This window comes from Corvus hawaiiensis, chromosome 7 (genome assembly GCF_020740725.1).
Source record: "Corvus hawaiiensis isolate bCorHaw1 chromosome 7, bCorHaw1.pri.cur, whole genome shotgun sequence".
Classification (NCBI taxonomy): domain Eukaryota; kingdom Metazoa; phylum Chordata; class Aves; order Passeriformes; family Corvidae; genus Corvus; species Corvus hawaiiensis.
Genome location: NC_063219.1, coordinates 33,537,462 through 33,558,928, shown reverse-complemented (window position 1 = coordinate 33,558,928; position 21,467 = coordinate 33,537,462). Strand labels below are relative to the sequence as shown.

The window sequence follows — 21,467 nt, the reverse complement described above, 5'->3', positions numbered from 1 at the left end:
CAGTGCATAGTCAGAAAAGCTATACATGGATACAATATAGCCTCATGTGCTGTATGTGGATAGCTACATACACATTTTACTGTACCCTTGTCTCTTTCAGATGCTATTAAATGTCAAGGAGAGTTGTGTTTATTCATAAGGACGTGTGGTTTTTTTGCTGTTTGTTTTTGGTTTTTATTACATGTTTTCTCATATTCCCCACCTCTTCCAGTTAAGTTGTCTTTCTCCATATGGGGTCAGATCCTCCATTTTTTTCCACCTTAGGCTGAGCACCATTCCTCTGCTTCCCACGTGGGACAGCCAAAGCAGGTCTCTGCCCAGGACAGCTCCTGCTCTGCCCTTCAGGAATGTGCAGCTCTCACCTTCCCATGCAGTCCAGGAGTTGCCATCTGACCTTCCTGACCTCTGGGCTCACATGCAGGTGGAGACGTGGTTACCTTGCCTGGCAGGGCTGTCCAGCTCCATCTGGGATCTACAGGCGCATAATGCCATCTAGAGGGCAGAGCTTCTTCCCTTCCCACAGGAAGACCTGTGATCCCTGCTGGCCTTCCATCACATGTGGTGACAGTGCTCGTTCATCTTTGTGATTCATGGGTTTTCCTATTCCTCTTCTGGGTAGTGTGTACTCAGACAGGGCCAAGACTTGGCAATAATTTAGGAGAAGGGCTCCGTTGGTGATTACAGGTGTTTCCCTTTAACAAGCCTGCAGGTTTCCTTCTTGTCTTCAGTCAAACAGTCTGTTCCTCCAGAAAAATCCTCCTGATTTTAAGTGTTCTGGGTCTTAACATTTAAGTTCTTCAGGAATAAGTCATTTAAAATAGAGGAAGCAGGTAAGACCTGAGTTTTTCATTCAGCTTTTTGTTAAACTTTAAGAAGTACTTACACATTGGCTACTTTGCTAGACAAAATCCTCTGTAAAGTTATTGCAGCAACAGTTTCAGCTCAGCTGAGAAATGGGTATGAGGGTTGTGCATTATGTGAGGCTGCTGTGTGTTTAAACAGAAGTTTAGGTGTTTTCCTGTAGTGCATCTGTCCTGCTGCAAGACTTGGTTAGCATTTTTCTTAACAGTTAATGCTAATCTGGAAATGAGCAGAGGCTTTTCAGTGAAGAGATCATGGGGCTGAAACAGCTGAAGCTTCTCCTTAATTGTCTCCAATAGCTCCTCCTTTCTCATCTTTTGAACCTTAGGGAGTTTATATATTCAGACCTTAGACAGGTGTCAGAGAAAAGCCTGTTGCCTGCTCCTTGGTAATTTCCTTCAGTCCTATTTGATGTCATCATTCTTTAGCTGCTGTTACAAATAGTGACCATTGTAATATTCTTTTTCTTAAATACAATGAGCGTTCTTTCTGTAACCTTAAGTCTGATCTGTATCATCACAAAAAGGATTTTGTTAGACATCGAAGCATCTCCCCAGTGCCATGCAGAGATTACTGTTACACATATACATGCATAAATTTGATTCAATTAAGGTAGGAGGTGTGAAACAGAGAAAAACGCTCTGTTGCAAGCTTTATAAACAGCATCATCTTTTTATATAATGCCCTGCCATGCAAAGTAGTTCAGGTAGCAGAAGCAGTGTCACTGCATGAAGAAGCTTTCATTTGAGCTAATTAGCTCTTCTTGAGAACCAGAGTATTGGCCTCAGTAGAACGATGCATGAGCAACCTGAGCCAGCCTTAGCAGATCTTTGCAGATAGTGTTGACATAACTCCATTTTTAAGGGAACAATTTGTGTCTTCCTCTTGGCTCCTCTTGCTGTGGCACAATATAGGATTTTCTCCATTCCAGTGATGGTTGTCTTTATACTCTTTTTCTCAAATATTTAGCCCTTTGAAGTGACCCCAGGATAACTATTCAAAATTTTACCCAATTAGATGAGTAAAAATAAGTATTCTTAGTTCCTTGTAAAAAAGAACTTTGCTAGTATTAGGCAAAACCTGTATTTTTCACAGAGACGTTGAATAGAAAGAAGAGATGAGAATTGCTCCTGGCTTTGAGTAAGTGATTTGCCTCACTGGTGACATCTGCCAGGCAGGAATATTTCCCAATTGCAGGCCAATCTGACAGAACAGTAATGTGATCAATTCTAGATATATGTGACATTGCATAGTATTTCATACATCGATTTATTTTCGTTCTTTTCTCTGCCTTTTCCCTTTAGGCCAATTGATTAATCACTGATCCTGCTCCTAAACAGGAGCTTGGAATGAGAGAACAGCAACATTTCCTCATCGTTGATACCAGTGTTATTGTATTTGGCTATCAAATTTAGACATGTGAAGGTGGGTGCAGTTCCAGTGGCTGCACTTGAGCTGAGTTTAATTATGTATGATGTTACTTTGGCTCATTCTGCAGATCAGGGCTGGGCTGTTGGGCTGCTGCTGCTGTGCTTTTCATGCCTGAGCTTCTTACTGGGGCACCACTGAATGCCATCAACTTTGACCTAAAATATGTGCCATATGAGACTGTGATTGTCAGCCAAACCTTGTTTTTTAAGAACTTCTGGTTTGCCACATTCTCCCAAAGTTGTAGCCTAAGGCCTTTCTTGGACCTCTTAGAATGTAGTTTGCAAACAAATGGAAGTACAAAGAACAAAATCTGAGACAAATTGTGTATGCTGAAGAGCAAGGTTAAGTTAATAATTGAGAAAGACTTTAATATAACACAGGAGCACTTAAAAATATATAATTACAATACAATTTGCTTTCTATGTAGCTGGATTGAATGTATATGTTTCTGTGCAGGTTTTTATTTTCTGTTTTCATAATGTACAAAGCTATAAAAATATGCAAGTAGAAAAATGCCTCTGGCACATCTCTCGTGTGCAGGAAAAAGTTCCCAACAGACCTGTCTTTTACTTTGGTATTGTGGGATATGATTTTGTCCTGGCAGTGGACTGCCTTAGGGCTTCCCTATTAATTTAGGGAGATATCCTGTTATAATTGTGTGTCTGCCTTGGGAGCACTGCAGTGTAACAGGAGCAGATCCTCAGAGTTGTGCTCTGTACATTTTGGGGAGTCACTCTGGCTGAGCTCCAGGAAAGCCCAGCAGCAGCTGCAGTTCCTCTTCCCATTTCCTGTAAAAGAAACCCAGTCCATTGGATCCAAGGCCACACCACGGTTTGAGCTCTTATCTGGTCACTGTAATGATCAGAAAAATCACTGGAGATCTGGACACTCACAGCTCATCCAAGCCCAAAATCCAATGTGGATGGACCTGATGTCAGCCAGCTCAGTAGGAGACATTTCATATAACTCGTTAGGATCACAATCAGGTGCTGCCACATCATTTTCCACAGGATCCTCATCCCATCTTCTCTAAGTGAGCACAGTCTGCACAGGGCAGAAAAAGCCAGACACAACTCCAATCTGCTGAATCTTTTAAAAGGCAGAATTTGAGGCCTGGGCTGTTGCTCTTTCAGGCCAAATACAATTACTCTGCAAATTCACTCTAAAAGATTAAAAATTAAATGAATCAGAACTTTCAATTTAACAAATGTCACTGCAAAAGCCACATGTTGCTGTGTGGAGCAAGGGACATTGCCCGATTCGTGCTGCGCCTGTAAGAACAAAAGAGAAGAATGTTCAAAGCTCTCAGGAGAAACACGGTGATATTTGCAAATAGAGTTTCATTTCAGCTAGCTGGAAATGAGCAGTAATTTTGTGATTCAGGTATTAGGAGTTGGCTACTGGCTACAAAACAATTGCTGCACGTTATGTGGCATTCGATGCTCTCCATAACACAGCACCAATACCTGTCCTGCTCCACTCGGCTTCACGACTCCTTAGCTGGGAGGGACAGAAATAACTGAGGCCATCAAGAGAAGTTCATTTTGAAATACCTGGGGAGGTTGATTTATGGGTGACTTCTGATGAAGAGAGTGGAATTGCAGGAAACATCGCCTTCAGGAATAACTCAGTGCTCCCATGTAGTTAAAACAGGAAAACTTGTTATAAATTTATGTTGCGAAGTGTGAAACAGTCGACGTTAATAGCTTATTGTGGTGGAAAGCTTTTAACTTGAAGTCTTTAAAGGAACAGAGTAAAATGATTCAGCATAGGAGAAGGAAAAAAATATATTTTATATTTTATTATATTTAAAAATACTTTGTGGCAGTATCAATTATACCATCACATAATTTTTAAGTCTATTGCATAGTATAACAAAGAAAAGTCATTCTTTTTCTCGTAATTCAAATAAAAAAAAGCTGAAGGGGCATTTTTTAAAATGGAAAACCAGTTGTATATTCCATTTTTTCCATTTCAGAAAAACTCATACATGTTTCTTTGGAAAAGAAGAAAAAAAGATTTCCCCACTTGCATAGCAGAGAACTGGTATGAGTTTCCCATCACCCAACCAGTGCATGTGACATTCAAGCATATGGAATCAGTGTTTTCCACACTGTCAGTTTAAATCATTTTATTTCATAATTACTTTTGTTTGAACTAAATGAAGGAACTTAGGATAAATAATTAGGAAAAAATATTTCTTGATAAATATTCAGCATCCACTTTCTCTGAAGTCAGAGCAAAACATCTGCTCTTTTACCTTCCAGTGAGATCCAAAATAATTGGGTATGGGATACATTTGTGTTGTAGATTATACGTTAAATGAGGGGACAAAAAGCAGGAATGCAGTAAAGTCTGAATATTTTGTTTCTATCATCAGCCCCCATGAGCAAACTCAATTGCTTAATTTCCTTGGGGGAGTGGAATGGGCAAGTGGGGAGGAGGCTGGTGTTGGTGTTCCTTGAAGACAGTGCCAAATTGAGCTCCAGATTTTTACTGTTTACTATCATTTAATAGCAGCCCTTTGGTTCAGGTGCATTGAGCAGCCTGGAAGCACCAGTTACAGCATTAAAGCCATTTTTTTTTCCACTGACCTGTGAAATTATATTTTATTTTCAGTCCAATGTTATTCAAAAAACCCATAGAAAAGCTACTTTAGAGAAGAGCTGCTCTTGATAGAATTTCTAGAAATTAAAAAAAAAAAAAAATCCTGAATACTTTATGTAATCCTTGTCTTCCTGATACTTAATTTCAAGGTTTTCTACCTGTAAAGGCAGTTTGTCCCTTGGTCTTCCTCTTCCATACTCACTTCCCAGAGCCAAGGATCAGTAATAGCATTTCAGTATTTTCTCTGAGCATCTCAAAGACAAGAGGGGGGAAATAGGAAGTGTTTCTGCTGGGATAAAGTGGCCTAGAGATTAATTTTCATATACAGATCTGAAATGCCCTATTCCTTTCAAGCTCCCCATTAGATGAACCTTGAAGCTGAGTGTGCTGCTCAGGTGTGGATAATGGAATCACAGAAAGTACAAAATTGTCACGGTGTCAGTGAGCTCATGGTCGAAATTGCCCAGCTTTGAAGGATAACTCATTTACAGTAAATTCTAAAGTGGTCTTTCTTAGTGTTTGAAAAACTGTCTTAAAATATATGAGTCTTCCTCAAGATCTGAATTTAAATAAAAAAAGAAAAACTAAAAGAAAAACCTACCTTTTAATAGGTAAAAAAATTAAATTTTTTAAATTTAAAAAATTTAGTTATTGGTTTCAATGTGACTCCTAAATTTGATAAAAGTCTTCTCCAAAATGTTTCCCTGCAAAGCAAAGCAAATATTTTCTTTGCAAATGACTGCATTGTAAGTTTTGTATTGAGCTTAAGCACTGGGTTTACAGATAGTCAATGGTTTTCAACTAATCTTTACTAATAATTGCTATTATCAAATTTATCAAGTAATTACTATTTCAAAGAGCTAGAATTTCAAGAAAAATTGAAACAAATGCAACTGACCAAATGTGATCTGATTGGCTCCTAAAAGAGGTTTCAGTGCAAAGATACTTAGGTATGAGTCACATACAATTAGATATTAACCACAAAATGCCATTTCAGATTAATCAAGTCCACACCACTTGCCTTTATCTGTCTGTGTTAATTGTAAGAATCTTAGTTTGACTCACAATTTCAGGATCTCAGACCTTTTTTCATGGAGCAGGGATTTTTTCTTTTATAGAAGAAATAACTATCTGTGAATATTACATGAGGAAGCACAGTCAGTCTGTCAGGGTGAAATGCTCTCTGTTTTTAGGGACAGCAATTCTGTAAGGAAAAAATCACTTAAAACAAGAAGGGGGAAAAAAAGGATGTGGTGGGAGTCTTGGTGGGGTTTTTGGCTCCCCATGCTTGTACCTCTATGGTTTATCAAGTGCATGTGTGTTATATAGACCATGTCTTTAGGAAATATAGTTGTTTGCTGCCTCTCTCTGTTTATTCAGACCTCTTCTAATCCTGGTCCTCAAAAAATGTTTTATATGTGCTCGTTTGGAAGAAATTTTTGGGAAACAAAAAAAGACATTCTTCATAAGTTTAACCCATTTGTGCAAAGGCCTGTATTGATGGTGCTTTACCAGTGGAAATGTTGAGAGTCTATTATTATCTCTGTAAATACTGGTGGAATTTGCTGTTTTCTCCAATTTGCATGCAGGTAAACATACAACACTGTTATTGATATATCTGTTAGTAGGAGCCTGGGTGATTATTTGCTTGGAGATAAGCCTGTGCTTATAATGCCGTCTGTTTCGCTAGATCTATTCCTAACCTTCTCTTTAAAATGTCAACTCCAAACATTTCTGTGGTGTCAGAAGGGAAAATGTTGGAAGTTTTAAAGGTTTGTAATTCTTAACTACTTTAGAGTTAACTGGAAGAAGAAAAGACAAATACTGTCATTCAGTTGAAAATTTCCAGCCCAGATTTGGGGCGGGGGGCAGAATAATGGTATTTTACAGAGGAATTCCCAGGAATATGAGGTTTGCTTTAGTCATTTTTAGGACACAGTCTCATCAGCAGTGTATGAATCTCATTTGGTTCTGGTTTGTTTGATTCAGGTCTTGAAGTTTATACATTTATCCAGTTTGAGTAGATTTGAAGGATTAAATTCTAGTTATACCCTTCTTTCCAAAGGGAGGCTCCCTCATTTAGGTTGAACACCCGTTGTTTCTTGTTGTTTGAACTGGGAGTAGCTCAGCAGAGAGGGAAAGATCTCTGTGGTTATGAGCCCTATCCAGGACTGTGGGTGGGAATCCCTTCGTGCAATCTGCTGAAAATGTGCAGATAAATGAACAGGTTCTGGGTTCTGATCTCTGACAGCATGAAATCAACACAAATTTTAAAACTGTTACCTAATTTCTGCTGTAAATTCATGTTTAAATACATGAATCTGCTAATCAATAATTGATGAGGCATAATAAGAAGTTGCACAGACCTTGGGCTGCTTTTTCTTAGCAACATTTAAACCCAAGGAGTTTTTGGTAGCCTTAAGTGGTTAGTTTCCTGATGTTGAATAAGTATCTTCTGATTTCTAGCATACTTTAGAAGGTTGTACTGCTTTCTGTGAGTCTACAAACCCATGAGTAGCACAGTTATAGCACAGCATGGCCTGGGAGATAGACGGCTTTTGAGATTTAATACAGTTTTGTAGCAGTAAAGAATTGAAAAAATATTGCTGAAGTTGTGAATTGCAAGAATGATCCCCACCAGTGCTGCCCAGTAAGGTTTAATGTGGCCTTTTTATAGACAGAATTATAATTGACACTTGTATAGTTCTGTGCTTTATTATTTAGCATCACATATGTATGACTTTCGTGCCATGTTTTAAGTGAATGGGAATTAAACAGTAGCTGAATATTTCAGATAAAATATGTCAAATGTTTTAAGTGGGGTCAAATATAACAGGCTATTGAAAAATAAAACAGAAAATGATCCTACTTAGAAGGCTAAGTGTTTTGAAGAAAGGGTGAGAAGCTGTCATCCTATCACTAATTTGTTCTTTTTGGTTGTTTTGGGAGGTTTTTTTCTCCCATCTCCATGATCCAGAAGAAATAATTAAGACTAGGACATTTGAAAAAAAAATGCACTTTTCCTAAGTATTATTCCACTAAATTCACTGCTTATTGCATCAGTAGCTAGCACTGCCCAGGCTCAGTGTCCTGGGGATGTGGGGCCAGGGAGCAGAGCTGTTCAGCAGGGGCACACTCTGTGGTTGCCCAGTGTTGATCTGTTGTGGAAAAAGTGTAAAGGACAAGGTGGAAACATCCAAATGTTGACAGGTGGCCTTGAGGTGCAGCTCCCATTTTACTCCTAGCAAAGAGCTGTCTTTACTAATATAAAAGGCACTGGAAAGTAGCCAGTGGAAATGCTGTTACAGTGGTAGAATTAAATTAAGGCTTTTGTTGCTACAATTACATTGATTTAAAAGTACAAATGTAATTTTCAGTTCTTCTGACCAGCATAAGTATGGTGTTAAACTTTCCTCTGACAATTTGTTGGATTAGTCTTTCAAAGGACAAATTTTCTGCATAACAGGGACAGAAAAATGCAAAAAGTTCCCTGTGACCAATGACACAGAGGTGATTCAAGTGGTAAACTCTTCCCAGAACAGCAGCTCACCAAAAATGCTCTAAGGACCTGAGGAAAAAATGCAACAGCATCACTTCTTACCTTGCCAATGACAGCGTTTGACCTCTCATGTGCTGTAGGAAGTTGTGACCACAAAAGTATACAAAATCAGAAGCTGAAAGCAGGAAAAAATTGCTGAGTACATTTGAAGTGCTTGGACAGCCCTTAATACACTGCACTGGGCATGACAAATGAGTGTCTGTGTAAATCAATAAAGCTTTCTGTAAATGGACAAACGGTTTAGTATAAATAACAAAGGAGCGAACCTGGTAACTGTGGAGTAGCATTCTGTCAGGGATTTTAAAGTTCACTGTCATAACTTTGTTCCTCTTGACCTTTATTGATGATACCTTCAGAGCATGCTGAGCTGCTAACTAGACGTACAACCTTTAGACCTTCACCTCCTGTCCATGACTAGGTGATCTTTAAAGGTCCTTTCATTCCAAACCATTCTATGATTCTGTGATCTCCTCTTTCCTTAGTGCAAAATGCATCACGCTCTCTGCTTTCTTCTCTCTTCCCCCTCCCGTCCTTTTGTTTTGTCTCATCTCTGCAGTGGTTGAGTAAGGAAAACTATCTTCTACATAATTCTCTTTTAGTCACGATTCTCTTTTATTCGTGCATTCTAGTAGAAAATTCAATGTTTTAATTAATTTCATTGTCATTATAAAAGTGCAGAGCATTGTCTGTTGAAGCATCAGGTGTGTAGCCTTTTACTAACTTTGAAACTGTGCTAACAGCTGCCCCAGATGAGAAAATACCTGTGGAAGGGAGAGAAAGCTATTAGCTGACCCAAAGACTTTTTATCATTACCAGGGCTATGTTTTTCATCCTGAGGAAGGAATTAAAATCAGTTGGCAAAGTCTCTCATAATGACTGTGTTAGCAGTGGTATCAATTCAAGGCAGCCTCGGTTTTGTTAAGGTAGTCTGAAGTTTTACCTTTCAAACTGATTTTCTATAAACCCAATCTTTCAGTTCAGAACAATGTTGTCTCTAATTCAGGAAGTTGGAGGCTGCTTAGCATTATCCAAGTCATGACTGAAATCTTTAAATTTTCCAATGTTTGGAGAGACTCTTGTGCAAAATCCTTTCTCCCAAATCGGAATTGGGAGGGACGTCTGTTTTGACATTTTAGGATCCTTGAATCTGTAATGATCCAAAACCAAAATGTACTGATGTTTCATTTGGTGGTAAACTATGCCACAGTTACTGTTGGCTGACTGAATGCTGCTGTACTTTGAGATCTGTCCCCCCCCGAAAAGATGTGTGTGCCTGAGGTGCTGGTGGCAGGCGCTGAGTTTGCCGTGTCTGCTGGGCTGCATCGCTTTTAGTGCTTGCAAGGCTGAGGGACAGAGAAGGATTGTTCATTTCTAAATGTAACATGAAATATACATCAATTCCTAGAGGACAGCTCTGCCTAAAACTAGAAATCTCTATAGAAATCAGTGGCTATCTCAGAAAGTGCTGTTCTCAGGGCTCTCAGTTGCTTGTTCTCAGCAAGCTCAGTTTTCCCTGCATAGTCCCCTGCCAGGTTATGGATGGGATTAGTGGTTGCACTGGGGGTCAGAACTGTCACTGCCCCTGCTTGCCTGCAAGGGTGCAAAAGCTTTCAAGCTGTGAGAAGTGAGAGGGGCTTCTTACTGCAGCGTAGCTTTCTCTAAGTGTGGCCTGAAAATAAAAATGGAAGTAGATTTAATAGCAGCTTCCCTCAAGGAGATGTACTTTGCTTAACTGGCAAAGGAAGCCCAGAATATACAATACGAGAGGCAGGCAGATTCTTTGGAGCAAAAATTGAGCAGCTTTACAATAACATCAAAACCCAGTGATTTCTGTTAAATAAATGAAGGTTTGGATTAGGAGGCAGGGTTTTGAGACTGTAAGTGCTACTACAAATTTTCCAAATGAATACTTTCAGGGGAATGAGGATTATTATCAAGTATTTGGTTGCAATGTAGAGTGATTTAGTGTATCAAGTACTGGTTTTCCCATGTTGTGGGAACTGGCACAGATTCTAAAGTAAAGTCAGTCAAGTGTTCCCTTCTAGTCTGGTCCTCATTACAAAAATGCCAAATAAATAGGCTTGATTTGCTTGGCAATCAAGAAGCACAAAATTCAAGCTAATATTAACTGCATTACATCCTTCCACTACAATTTTGAAAGCAGTGGTGTGAGAATAGGTTTTATTATACAGATGTTTCCACTGTGGGTTGATAAGAGCTGAAATGTAGCGTTTATTTATAATACTGTCAAGTTTAGATCTCCTAATTTTGGTAGCCTGTTTGTAATGGAATAGCTTGCTGAAATCAGGGATTTAGTGAACAGATCCAAGAAGATTTAGCATTCCATTTAACAGCATTCCAAAATATAGAGTAAGAGAAGCATGGGTAGCTCTCTCTGTATTTCATATAGTACAAGTGTGTGCTGTAGTTCTTTTACACATTTCTATGTGGAAGCAATCTGCCCAAATTATTTTAGGATAAAATCATGCAATATATTTTTATGTTAATGAAAATGAAAATTAAAAATTAAATCCATAAGTATGTCAATATGTGTGAGTGAAAATATGTGCAGACTAATCCTTTAGTGATTGCTTCAAAACAGTAAGAATTTCTTTTGGATGGCATTTTAGGGGGATATTCTTAGAGAAAACATCTGAAAATCTTTAACTCAGAAATATATTTTTATGTAACGAACATCTCTTTATTTTATCAATGAACCTGCAAGAACCTGTCTGTAAAAGCAAACTATGGCCTCTTCAGTCTGGAGGACTATTTACCCTCCAGCTTCTGATTTCTTACTACTGCTTTTGCTTTTGCAGCTTCTTCTTCTACTTTGGTACTTCTGCATCTGCTACTTTTTGCTGCCTCATCTCACAGTGCTCTCTGCAGGATCACCCATAGACTTTTTATAGCCATATGTTGAACCCTTTCATAGGTGACATTGTGAAAATATGATGCAGAGCATTTTACCACCTTTGCTGGCTTTAATTGTACCCTGGAGATAAAGCGCAGATTCCGTACAGTTGCTTATTTAGACTTTTAAATAAGTAAACTCTATATGCCCTTGTTTCTTACCACACTTTCACTCTTCAATCTCTTTCAAGATGCTGGATAATAGTGTATGTTTGCTTTTGCTTCCAAGCCTTACTTTTATGATTCAGCTGCAATTGAAATTTTTATTAATGGGCCAATTTAATAGACTTTGGGATTCTTATTTTGTTGATTCATTGACTTTTTTTAACAAGGAAGGGGGAACAGTGCATCTTTCCACAGAGTCTTTCCATACAGCACATTACATTAATTTTCCTCTAAAACTACAAATGTTAACTATATTTATCACTGTTGTTTTGGTAACGACAATTCCTTTGAAACAGCATTTGTTTAAGTTTTATAGGTTGACAGAAGGTTAAAGTAATGCAAGTACTGTAAATTGCATAATAGTTGTAATTATGGGAATGTATTGATTTTGGTGTTATGGTTATGTGACGTGAAGTTATGCATGGGAGGCACAGAGATTTCTAGAGCCATTTATAACTCATAGATTTATATATATATTGCTTTAGTTTCTCAGCCTTTAAGAGAAGAATAGTAGAAACTTGCTCTGATGAAACTTCATCACACTTTAAAAATTTTCTTTTTCCAATACTATAAGAATTCCTAAAGTTAATACAGATATATATAAAAAAAAATACTTTGATTTACTGTGATTTACTTACCAGATTGTGCTATATTGAAGTTTTCACAGTGCAAAAATATGAACAGGGTGAAAATTAAAGACAGATGAAAGGCCCTAATATACAGGAAACTTTATCATATTTAGAATTACATATGTGAGAGAAAAAAAATCTGGCTTCAAGATTGCGTTTAGATGTAGCAAAATACCTCTCACTGTTGAAGTAGGAGGATATTTTTTTTTTGTAAGTAAAGACTATTACATTTATCTGCTTCAGTTAAAGGGTGTAATTCACCAATGAGCTGTAGAATGACCTGTGCTCCTGGAGTTCCCCACTGCAGAAACCAGGCTTATGAGTTAGAAGTTTACATAAGATTGGCTTTTGTTTCCCTGTGATAGTGGCTGCCTCTGTTTGCATCTGAGTGGTTCGCAGCTATCAAGTTCCCTCTGAACAGAAAAGGGAGAGGAAGAGAAGAGATGTCAATATCTTTTATAGTGTTTCATTGCCAAGTCTATTGCACCTGACAAGATGAGATGGTGGACACACGTGGAATATCTGCTATGATATTGTTCTGGATTGTAATGCATGGTGTGAATAATCTCATAAATGAATGTCACTTCTGGTTTTACTCAAAGCACCAACCTGCAGCAAAATAAATTGTATGGTGCATTTTATTCTGGGTCTTGAAGAAGGAAAATAATTAAGCCCCCTGAGAATTTTTATGAATTGTCATGTGGTGAAATATATCCTTTGCTAAATGTACATATTTACATATTTATTCCATTTTACTGTAGGCGGAGAATTCAGCGCTGGCTCTGGAAAACGAAAATCAGAGAGAACAGTATGAGAGATGTCTCGATGAGGTAAGGTATATGGAAAGGTTGTTCTTACCTACTACTATGTTTAAATGAATACAAATTAATCTCTCCCTCTCTTAGAAGGTTGACATTGTTCTGCAATTTTCGCATTACCTCATTCTAATTAATTCCAAGAACATGTGTCTGGCAGTCAAAGGTGTTGTTCTCCATGACCTCTGCGTAAAACCTGTTTTGACCACACCTCTTCACTGAAAAGTGGTCAATACATAGAACTGGTTTGCTTTCATGAGGAGGAGGAGATTATAATTTGCCTATTAGGTGCTGTGCACTCCTTTTATCTGAAGTGGAACACGTGTGACAGTGGCTTCTCCCATCAAGAGCCCCCCAGCTTTCTCATGTGATACATTCCATAACCCCAGAATTTAGTCCTCAGCTCGCCCTTAGGGTTACATACACAGCTTTTAATGCTGTTTTTTTCTAGCTGTTTTCTAGATCAGAGCTTCCAATTACAGCTAGAATGTAATTGGCCCCTCACTTACTGTCTGAGCACTCCAGCAATGCCTACAATTCCAGAAGTGTCTACCATCTCCTGTTGCTTGGAGATTTCTCCACACATGTACTGATGCTCACTTGTTCCTCCCAATAAGGCTCTTCAACATGCCTGAGAGTTTAAAGCACTTTTAAAACTCTTAGTGGCTCGAAGAGTTGCTTGGCAGAAATCATTTACCCATTCCATAATAAGGATGTGTAGTGGCATAAGTAATTAGCTGACATGCAAACAAAACAAGAAGAACCCCAGCTGCACCTTGGAGAAAAGAGTGTGTAAGCAAGCAAACCACCCAGGGCAGATGACAATTCCAGTCTTCCCACCAGCTTTTTAAATTTTTAATCAGCATTTGCTGAAGTGTTAGAAGCATGAGCAATACAGCTCTGGCACAAGAAACCTCAGTTCAGTGCAGATTTTCATCAACAAATCCACTCTTTTGCCACTGTGGCATAGTTTTATCAGGGATTTTACAGATACACCTTCCCACAGGGTCGTGCTCTGCCCATTCTGTGGCTCTGGGGTATGAGCAGAGCCTTTGTCTGCATTGGCCCAAGTCACTCTTTCAGTGCACACTTGAACTGCTATGGATATCTTGGTGATAAGGATGAAATTACCATGTAATTGCTAACTTCATTTTAAATTACAGAGCCTGAATTAAAATTATTTTCTGATTGTCTAGGACAAAATCTGCTTACATAATTAATTTTGGAAACGAGCAAAGCACTGTAACTGTCCATTTCAGCAAAACACTCCATGCAGATTATAAGGACAGGAAACATGCTTTTATGCTGTTTGCAGTGACGTGATGGATTTCTGATCCAGGATTGTTTTTCACACACCATTTCAGACTAAAGATCATACAATTACATCAAACTATGCTCTGAAGTTTGCAGTGACGTGATGGATTTCTGATCCAGGATTGTTTTTCACACACCATTTCAGACTAAAGATCATACAATTACATCAAACTATGCTCTGAAGTTTATGATCTCCAACATTATGTTGGCTGTTTTCAGTTCTTCTGTATTATCCATCTTCTCCCATTGTGTCAACTTTTTCAGGAGAAAGTGCTTCTCACCACCCCTGGGTTGGGCTTCCCTGTTTCATATTTTGTTTATCTTGTTCTTTTTTTTGTGTGTTCTGTTTCACAGTGCTTTGGCAGAAGCACTGTAACCAGCATTGTTTGAGCTGACACAAGCTTGGACCTAATGCCTTCTGGTCACTGAGGTGAAGAAGTTGCTGCCAGTGACTGGGGCAAGAAAACCATATTTAATAATTGCAAATTCTGCAGGAGTCCCGGGTCAGCATCCACCTGAGCACATTCCTTTGGTGGAGCTGCACAAGAAATCACACATTCTCACCCTCTATTTTATAGTAACAATAAAGAGTATAGGAGATAAGACAGAAATTCAATTAGTTAATAACCAAAAGTCCTTTCCAGGTAGGGATTGTAACTGGAAATCTTAAGCAAATAAAGTGCTTTCTATAAAGATTTAAAAAAAAAAAATTAAAATATTTAAAAATATTTCCACTGAAAATTTTATTTTCTTTAAGACTTTAAGTCTGATGCTTGCTCTGTTTATAACTCATCTTACACCAGCCCTTCTTCTTGAAAGTGAGAATCTCTTCAGACCTTCCCTAGTCTGGCCCTCAGAACTTGTTCAGTGTTTTTAGGAGCAGATGTAACTTAGGAGCAGCCGTGTATCTGTCTGTGCTGCAGCCCCACTTTGCCTCAGGGGCACCTGGCAGGTTTGGAGCGAGGAACAGAGCTGTTCCTGGGAACACAAGGCTGTGATCACACCCGAACCTGACATAGCTGAAGTGCCACCAAAACATGTGAGTGCCTACTACAATCATGATTTTAATTTTGCCTCTTCAGTCAAATTAGTTGTGAGTGCAATGAACTTCTCCTGGGCTGATGCACAAGGAGTGCTTCCCTCCCAAGCTACCACCTGGCCATTCTGGCTGTTACATGCCTGGGAGCCTTGACAGGCCCTGGAGGTAATGAAGGCTGGGAACATCATTTGATGACTCTTGAGAGAACGCTGCCATCTTTCACTCATCACTCAGCAACCTCAGATTGTAGCTTCTCTCCCCTGGGCACAGGCAAACTCTGCTCAGGGCACTCAAGCACCATTTAACCTGGCCACCCTGGCAATGTGACCTTCGTGGTCCCTCAGGGTCACAGCAAAGTGATAAGGACACCTGCTATGCCCAGTGTGCCCTCTGCTCAGGTGCTGGTGGCCATTAAGCTGAATATGAAGGAAGTAAAAATAGCCACTGTGATTTTTCTGTCTGTCTGTAGCAAAGAGATGCCAGAGCTGAATTCTTAAAGCTATGCTTGCCATTATTTTCTCTCATTTTTCTTTTTTTTTAAATCAGTTATTTTACATAGTACTTTTCATTCATATAATGCCCTACATTTAATATTGTATGAATGCCTGCAACTGTGACATAAAAATGCATGCTCTGTAATCATTTTCATGGTAAAATTCAAAGAAACTCAAATGTTCAGGGAGATTAAATCTGAAAAGCATATGGGTCAAGCTGAGCAGAGTCCTTTATGAATTTTAACAATTATTCACTGATTTTAAAGTAATTGTTCATCTCTGAAGTGTAAATGTAAAAAACTTGGAACAGTATTTGGAAGAAGGTGTCATTGAAATGTTCCAGTACTTGATAAATAAGAAAAGAGCTTATTTAATTTCAGACATACTCCATAAATGTATCTTTCTGTTGCTGAAAAATTTAATGTGAAACCCAGGATTGTCTTCCTGTACCTTTGGGCTTTGAGGTTAACATGCTTAATCCCAGTTTCCTATTGTGGAATTCAGATGTCAGTTGATTGGTAGGTAGCAATGTCATGGTTATTCACATCACTGTGCCAGCTGAGATTTCTGTCAACCTTCACCATATTCACATGCAGGAAATTATGCAACTTAGGGTAGTTGATATTTTTGCTGATGTTTTAAGAATTAACTAATCAAAAATGCAGAGTTATCTTAAAAAAAGGCGTTCTGTTTTTAAGATTTGAATAAAAGATAAATCTTTTATTTTAGTACACTTGAAATGTCTTTTTGCATATGGAATCATACATTAAAGGCAGCTGTGTAAAATCTCAGTACTTGTAAAAGGCATGACAGATGTTGCATTAGGATCTCTTTTCTTTGATTCGTTCTTTTATAACTTTTCTATTAAGACCACTTTATGACATATATTTGTAAACATAATTGCCTACGGAAAAACTGAAGCTGGATCTTTTATCTCTTTTATTGCAAACCAGAAAAGGAAACATCACCTAAAGATCTTGGCTATTAAGTTCAAAGGAAAGGCAGGCAGTGTGAAAGCAAGGAGTGTCACCTTCTGCAGAACAGCAGACCAAGGAACCAGCCAGCTCTGTTCTATTCCTTGTTTCACCTTGATTAACTGCAGTTACCACAGGTCAAGTAATTTTACAGCCTGCTTTCCACTGGGATTGAGCCACAGTTATGCCTCATATAAGCAGGAACTTCACATTTTCATATTTTCTGCATCTCAGAAGTCAATTCCTCTGCCTTCGATGGTCTCAGTTTCCACAGTTCTTGGTAGTTGTGACTGCCAGTTTTGTGGAGCTGGTTCATGTTGTTCATTCACATCATGGTGTCTCCTGATACCTGTAAGTTAAAATGAAGTAGATTGTTGAGTTTAGCAGCTTACTTCCATCTGCTGTAGGAGTGGAATGGCAACCTCATTTGAAATGCAAACATTTGGCTATGATTCCACTTATTGAGTGCTAAATTAATTTTAGTAACTGCAGAACATTTCACTGAAGGCTTCCCACCTCTGTTCCTGCTGAATACCAAAAATACAGACCTGAAAATCTTGAATGGTAATAACAACACAGTTTTCCAAGATGCTAGATAATAAAAAAAAAAACAAACCACGTTTTCTAAAGAACCTGGTTACATATTTTTCTTGAGTTCCATGGGAGCTATGGATCACTGGCAGGTACTTCCATTTAGATACCTATTTTCACTCAAAAGCAGAAAAATTTGTCATATATGCATCAGCAGGTTCAGTTTTTTCCCATTTGGAATATTATGCCATTTACACTCCTCTGTACAATATGTAAAGCTATAGGAGTCATTTTGTAGGCTATGCTGTTGTGAGTGACTAGTGCACACTTCAAAGAACCTTTTAGTTCTTCCTTGGTAAAGTAACTCCATGTCAGAAAGTAAAGAAATAATGTATTCGCTATGGTTTGTTCAATTTTCAGGTAGAGCAAACAGACCTTGAAATACCTGGCAGAAGGAACAGTGTTGGATGGAGAGCCTGAGAGCCTGCAGGGCAAGGCACATGGGCTTTCAAAACTGTAGCATGCTTACTTCTGTTGGTTATTACTGTTCTAATATTAGTCTGTGTCTTCTGTTAAATCACGTATAGAGCTGTTCTTTTGGAGTGTTGTTCCACAGGCTGCCTGAAGTGAGAAACCAGTTTGGAAAAAAGACTTGATACAAGGCAACTTTATGAGTATGAATCAAATGTAACTTTTGGATCTAGCCAGAACCAAATTATTTGCAGAAGTGAATTAGCTGCTGCAGCTCTTTTCTCCCAACTGAGCTTTCATCAGTGGTGGTGGGGGTTTTATGTAATTTGCCAAGAGTAACAAGAATCAATGCAGGTTATTTAATGATACCTGCATAAATTTTAATATAATTTCTGTAAACCAAAAACAAATAAAAAAATCTCTTTTTTCAAAGAGAGACATCTCTACTTGCTCTGCCTAAATGCAGGAGCAGAAGTATAAATCAGCACAATGTGTGATAACGTGTGCATATATGGTGTTGAACCTTCAAGTTAGCATCAACAGAAAATCTTACCTCAGTCTCTCTTTCTCTCCCTCCTTCTTCCACCTCACTGCCCCTATCCTTGCTGGTAAATATAAATTAGAAAGGATGTATACAATAGATAACTTCAAATATTCTGTGTTGAATATATAGTTTGCTAATCAATGGTGTGTAATCTCATTCAAGTCAATTATGCTATGTGGGGTGAATGCCTTCCAACCACATTTCAATGACAGTAGGTACTTTAATTTTCTGTGGCACTTTATGGTTTCTGCCTGTCATGATAGATGTACCATTTTGTCAATATTTAATCAAGAAACAATTAAACTTCATGAAAACATTCAGGCCTCCATCCTTGGCTGGTAAAAGTCCACTCTAGTGGATGCAGTCAGTCCATGCTGATGCACACCAGCTGCATATAGAACTGTGAAAATTTAATCTACTGCAAAGAAGAGATGACAGAAGTTAACCAAATGCCCCTCATGCCACACTGCAATTGATACAATGCACATTTGCTTATAATGAGGACTAGAACAGAAGTAGCTGATGTGAATTTCATGTATTCTTACTAGTATTATCTTACTAAAATACTAGTAAATAATGAAAATGCTAGAATTGGTAGTGGTTGTAGATGGAAAGTGGAGTGGAAAGCCACTGGCAACTGTGAAACCAACACAGTGAATGTTCATAACAATCTTTTAACACACTCTGGTTGGATATGTCCTTAACCCTTTGGGCCTCACATTGGATGCCAAAAATGGACTGTCATGGTTTTAAGCCCAGATGGAGATGAAACACTACGCAGCTGCTTGCTCAACCTCGATGGAATGGGGAGGAGAATCAGGATAAAACTTGTATGTTAAGATAAAAACAGTTTCCTTCCTGGTAACTGCCCCAGTTTATATCCTGGGTATGACGTTTTGTGGTTTGGAATTTCCCTTTGGCCAGAGTCACCTGTCTCAGCAATGTTCCCTCCCAGTTTCTTTTGTAAACATCCTCACTGGCAGAGCATGAGACGAGACAAAAAACGGTCCTTGACTTAGGATAAACACAACTTAGCAGAAAACCAAAACATCAGTGTGTTATCAACACCATTCTCATTCAGAAACCAAAACACAGCTCTGTAACAGCCACTGAGAGGAAATTAACCCTGCTCCAGCTGAAACCAGGACAGGCCACAGAAGAAGGTATTGTTATGCATTTACACACATGATAACATACTTAAATTTTTTTACTTTTTATCTTTCAGGTAGCTAACCAGGTTGTTCAGGCTCTACTTACTCAAAAGGTAAGTTGTGATTTGGGTATTTTGGTGTAGCTTAAAGCTTGTAGATGTTCACTGTTTATTTGAGATGTATATATATATATATATAGAAATAGATGTAGATATATATATTCTTAGATAGTATACATTTTTTAAACTATGTTCACATATTCAGTAAGCAGGGGAAGTACTGCACAGGAAAAATTCTTGTAGGGTAATTGCAAACCTGGTACAGTGAAAAGATTCACTTTGGCTTCTACAAAGATCTGTTCTGCATCAGGTCACGTCTGAACTTCTGGTTTTCTGACGTGGTCTTTGAGTTAAACGTGATTCCATGATTTCATTTTGTCAGGGAGAGAAAGAAGGAAAGACAAACAAAATATCAAGATCTATAACAATAAGCTCTGAGCACTTCAATATTCATGGAATGATCCTTTGTGAGGTCTAGACCACTTGATGGATGTGGCATTATTAAAATGCTTTGGATCATTTAGTTTTAAAAAGATGATTCGGAAAGAGACATAAATGCTGTCTTTTAAAGCAGATAGTGCAAAGAAGAAAATAAACTGTTTTGTCTACACTTAATGACAGGACAAGTAATAACATTCTTAAAATGCAGCAAGAAACACCAAGTTAAAATAATCAAAAACCTCTGCCATGCACCCAAAAGCTTTCTAAATGCAAACAGATTTTGAGGACCAGCTCCAAAGCCTCCCTTATGGACATCACTCTTCCCAGCAGGACATCATTCAGAATCCTCCTTGCAAAGGGAAGAGTGGGGACAGAGGGGACACGCAGGGTTGAATGTATCATTGCTCATCCCATGATTTTTAGATCCACAACAAAGGCTTGTACTCTGGAAGAGAGATGCTGCCTTCCAGCAGCTGGAAGTGTTGCAGCTCAGAGGTGATTTGTGCAAGCCATGACATCCAGGGAAGTTTGCCCTGCTGCTGTCTCTGCTGTGTTTCTCTGTTTACACATAGGAGTAGAGTCTGTGCATCATCAGAGGACTGCAGAGCTATTGCTGTGACACCTGCTAGAAATATAACTTAAAGTATTTTCTAAAAAAATCCCAAATCTATGTTTCAGTACATTCTAAATGGAAATGGAGATATTTTCTCATGTTAATATACACAAAAACCTCATACACATTTTGTATTATAAAACCATACATGGTGAAATATTCACCAGAGGGTTAATCTCAATATATTAATCTCTAGTTTGGGAATATTTTGACTGTTTCCCAAATGGAGAGAGAAGCTTCCTGACTCCCTTTGCAAAGGTGTCAGACATTTTGATGACTACATACTTCCTCAGTAATTAATCCTTCCAAACCCATAGGAACCAAGGAGTTCCTAAGGATACCATAAAACCAGATCCGAATACATTTAATAAAGTGATTTACTTAGGGTTGATGGGATTTAACAGCTGCTTACCTATTACTGAGTAATAACAGCTAATTTAATATCCATAGAAAGAGGAAAGAGGGTACTTTTCTAAATGCTAATGAATATTAACTGTTATAGTGCTCCTGACACCGTTCATACAAGTCCTTTTATAAGAAAAGACAGGAACACAATAGCATACAATAAAGAGGAAATTGCACTCCTCACACCATTCCCAAAAGGGTAGATATCAGAGCCCAAATAGTAGCTGGTAAACAGATAAATCTACCATCATGCAGCTGAGCAGTAAGACAGAGTCAGTCATGCCACAGAGAGATAACACACCTCTGGAGCAGAGCAAGACATGAAGAAAAGCTGAGAGCTTTCACAAAAGGGAGAAGAGTGATTTTGTACAGTAGCACACACTGCATAGGCTTTGCTGTGAATTTGAAATCATCCTTTAAGGGCTAATTTTTGCTTAAATTAAGTACATGC

General features: G+C 38.4%; 1 protein-coding gene across 11 annotated transcripts in view; it reads left to right on the top strand.

The window, feature by feature from the left end:
• NCKAP5 (NCK associated protein 5) overlaps window positions 1-21,467 on the top strand; it is a 379,214-nt gene that overhangs the window by 272,369 nt on the left and 85,378 nt on the right. For all 11 annotated transcript variants that reach the window (XM_048309430.1, XM_048309431.1, XM_048309429.1 and 8 more), the window contains 2 exons: window positions 12,927-12,995; window positions 19,573-19,611. In XM_048309430.1, coding sequence (XP_048165387.1) covers window positions 12,927-12,995; window positions 19,573-19,611 — 108 coding nt within the window. The remainder of the gene's footprint in view (window positions 1-12,926; window positions 12,996-19,572; window positions 19,612-21,467) is intronic.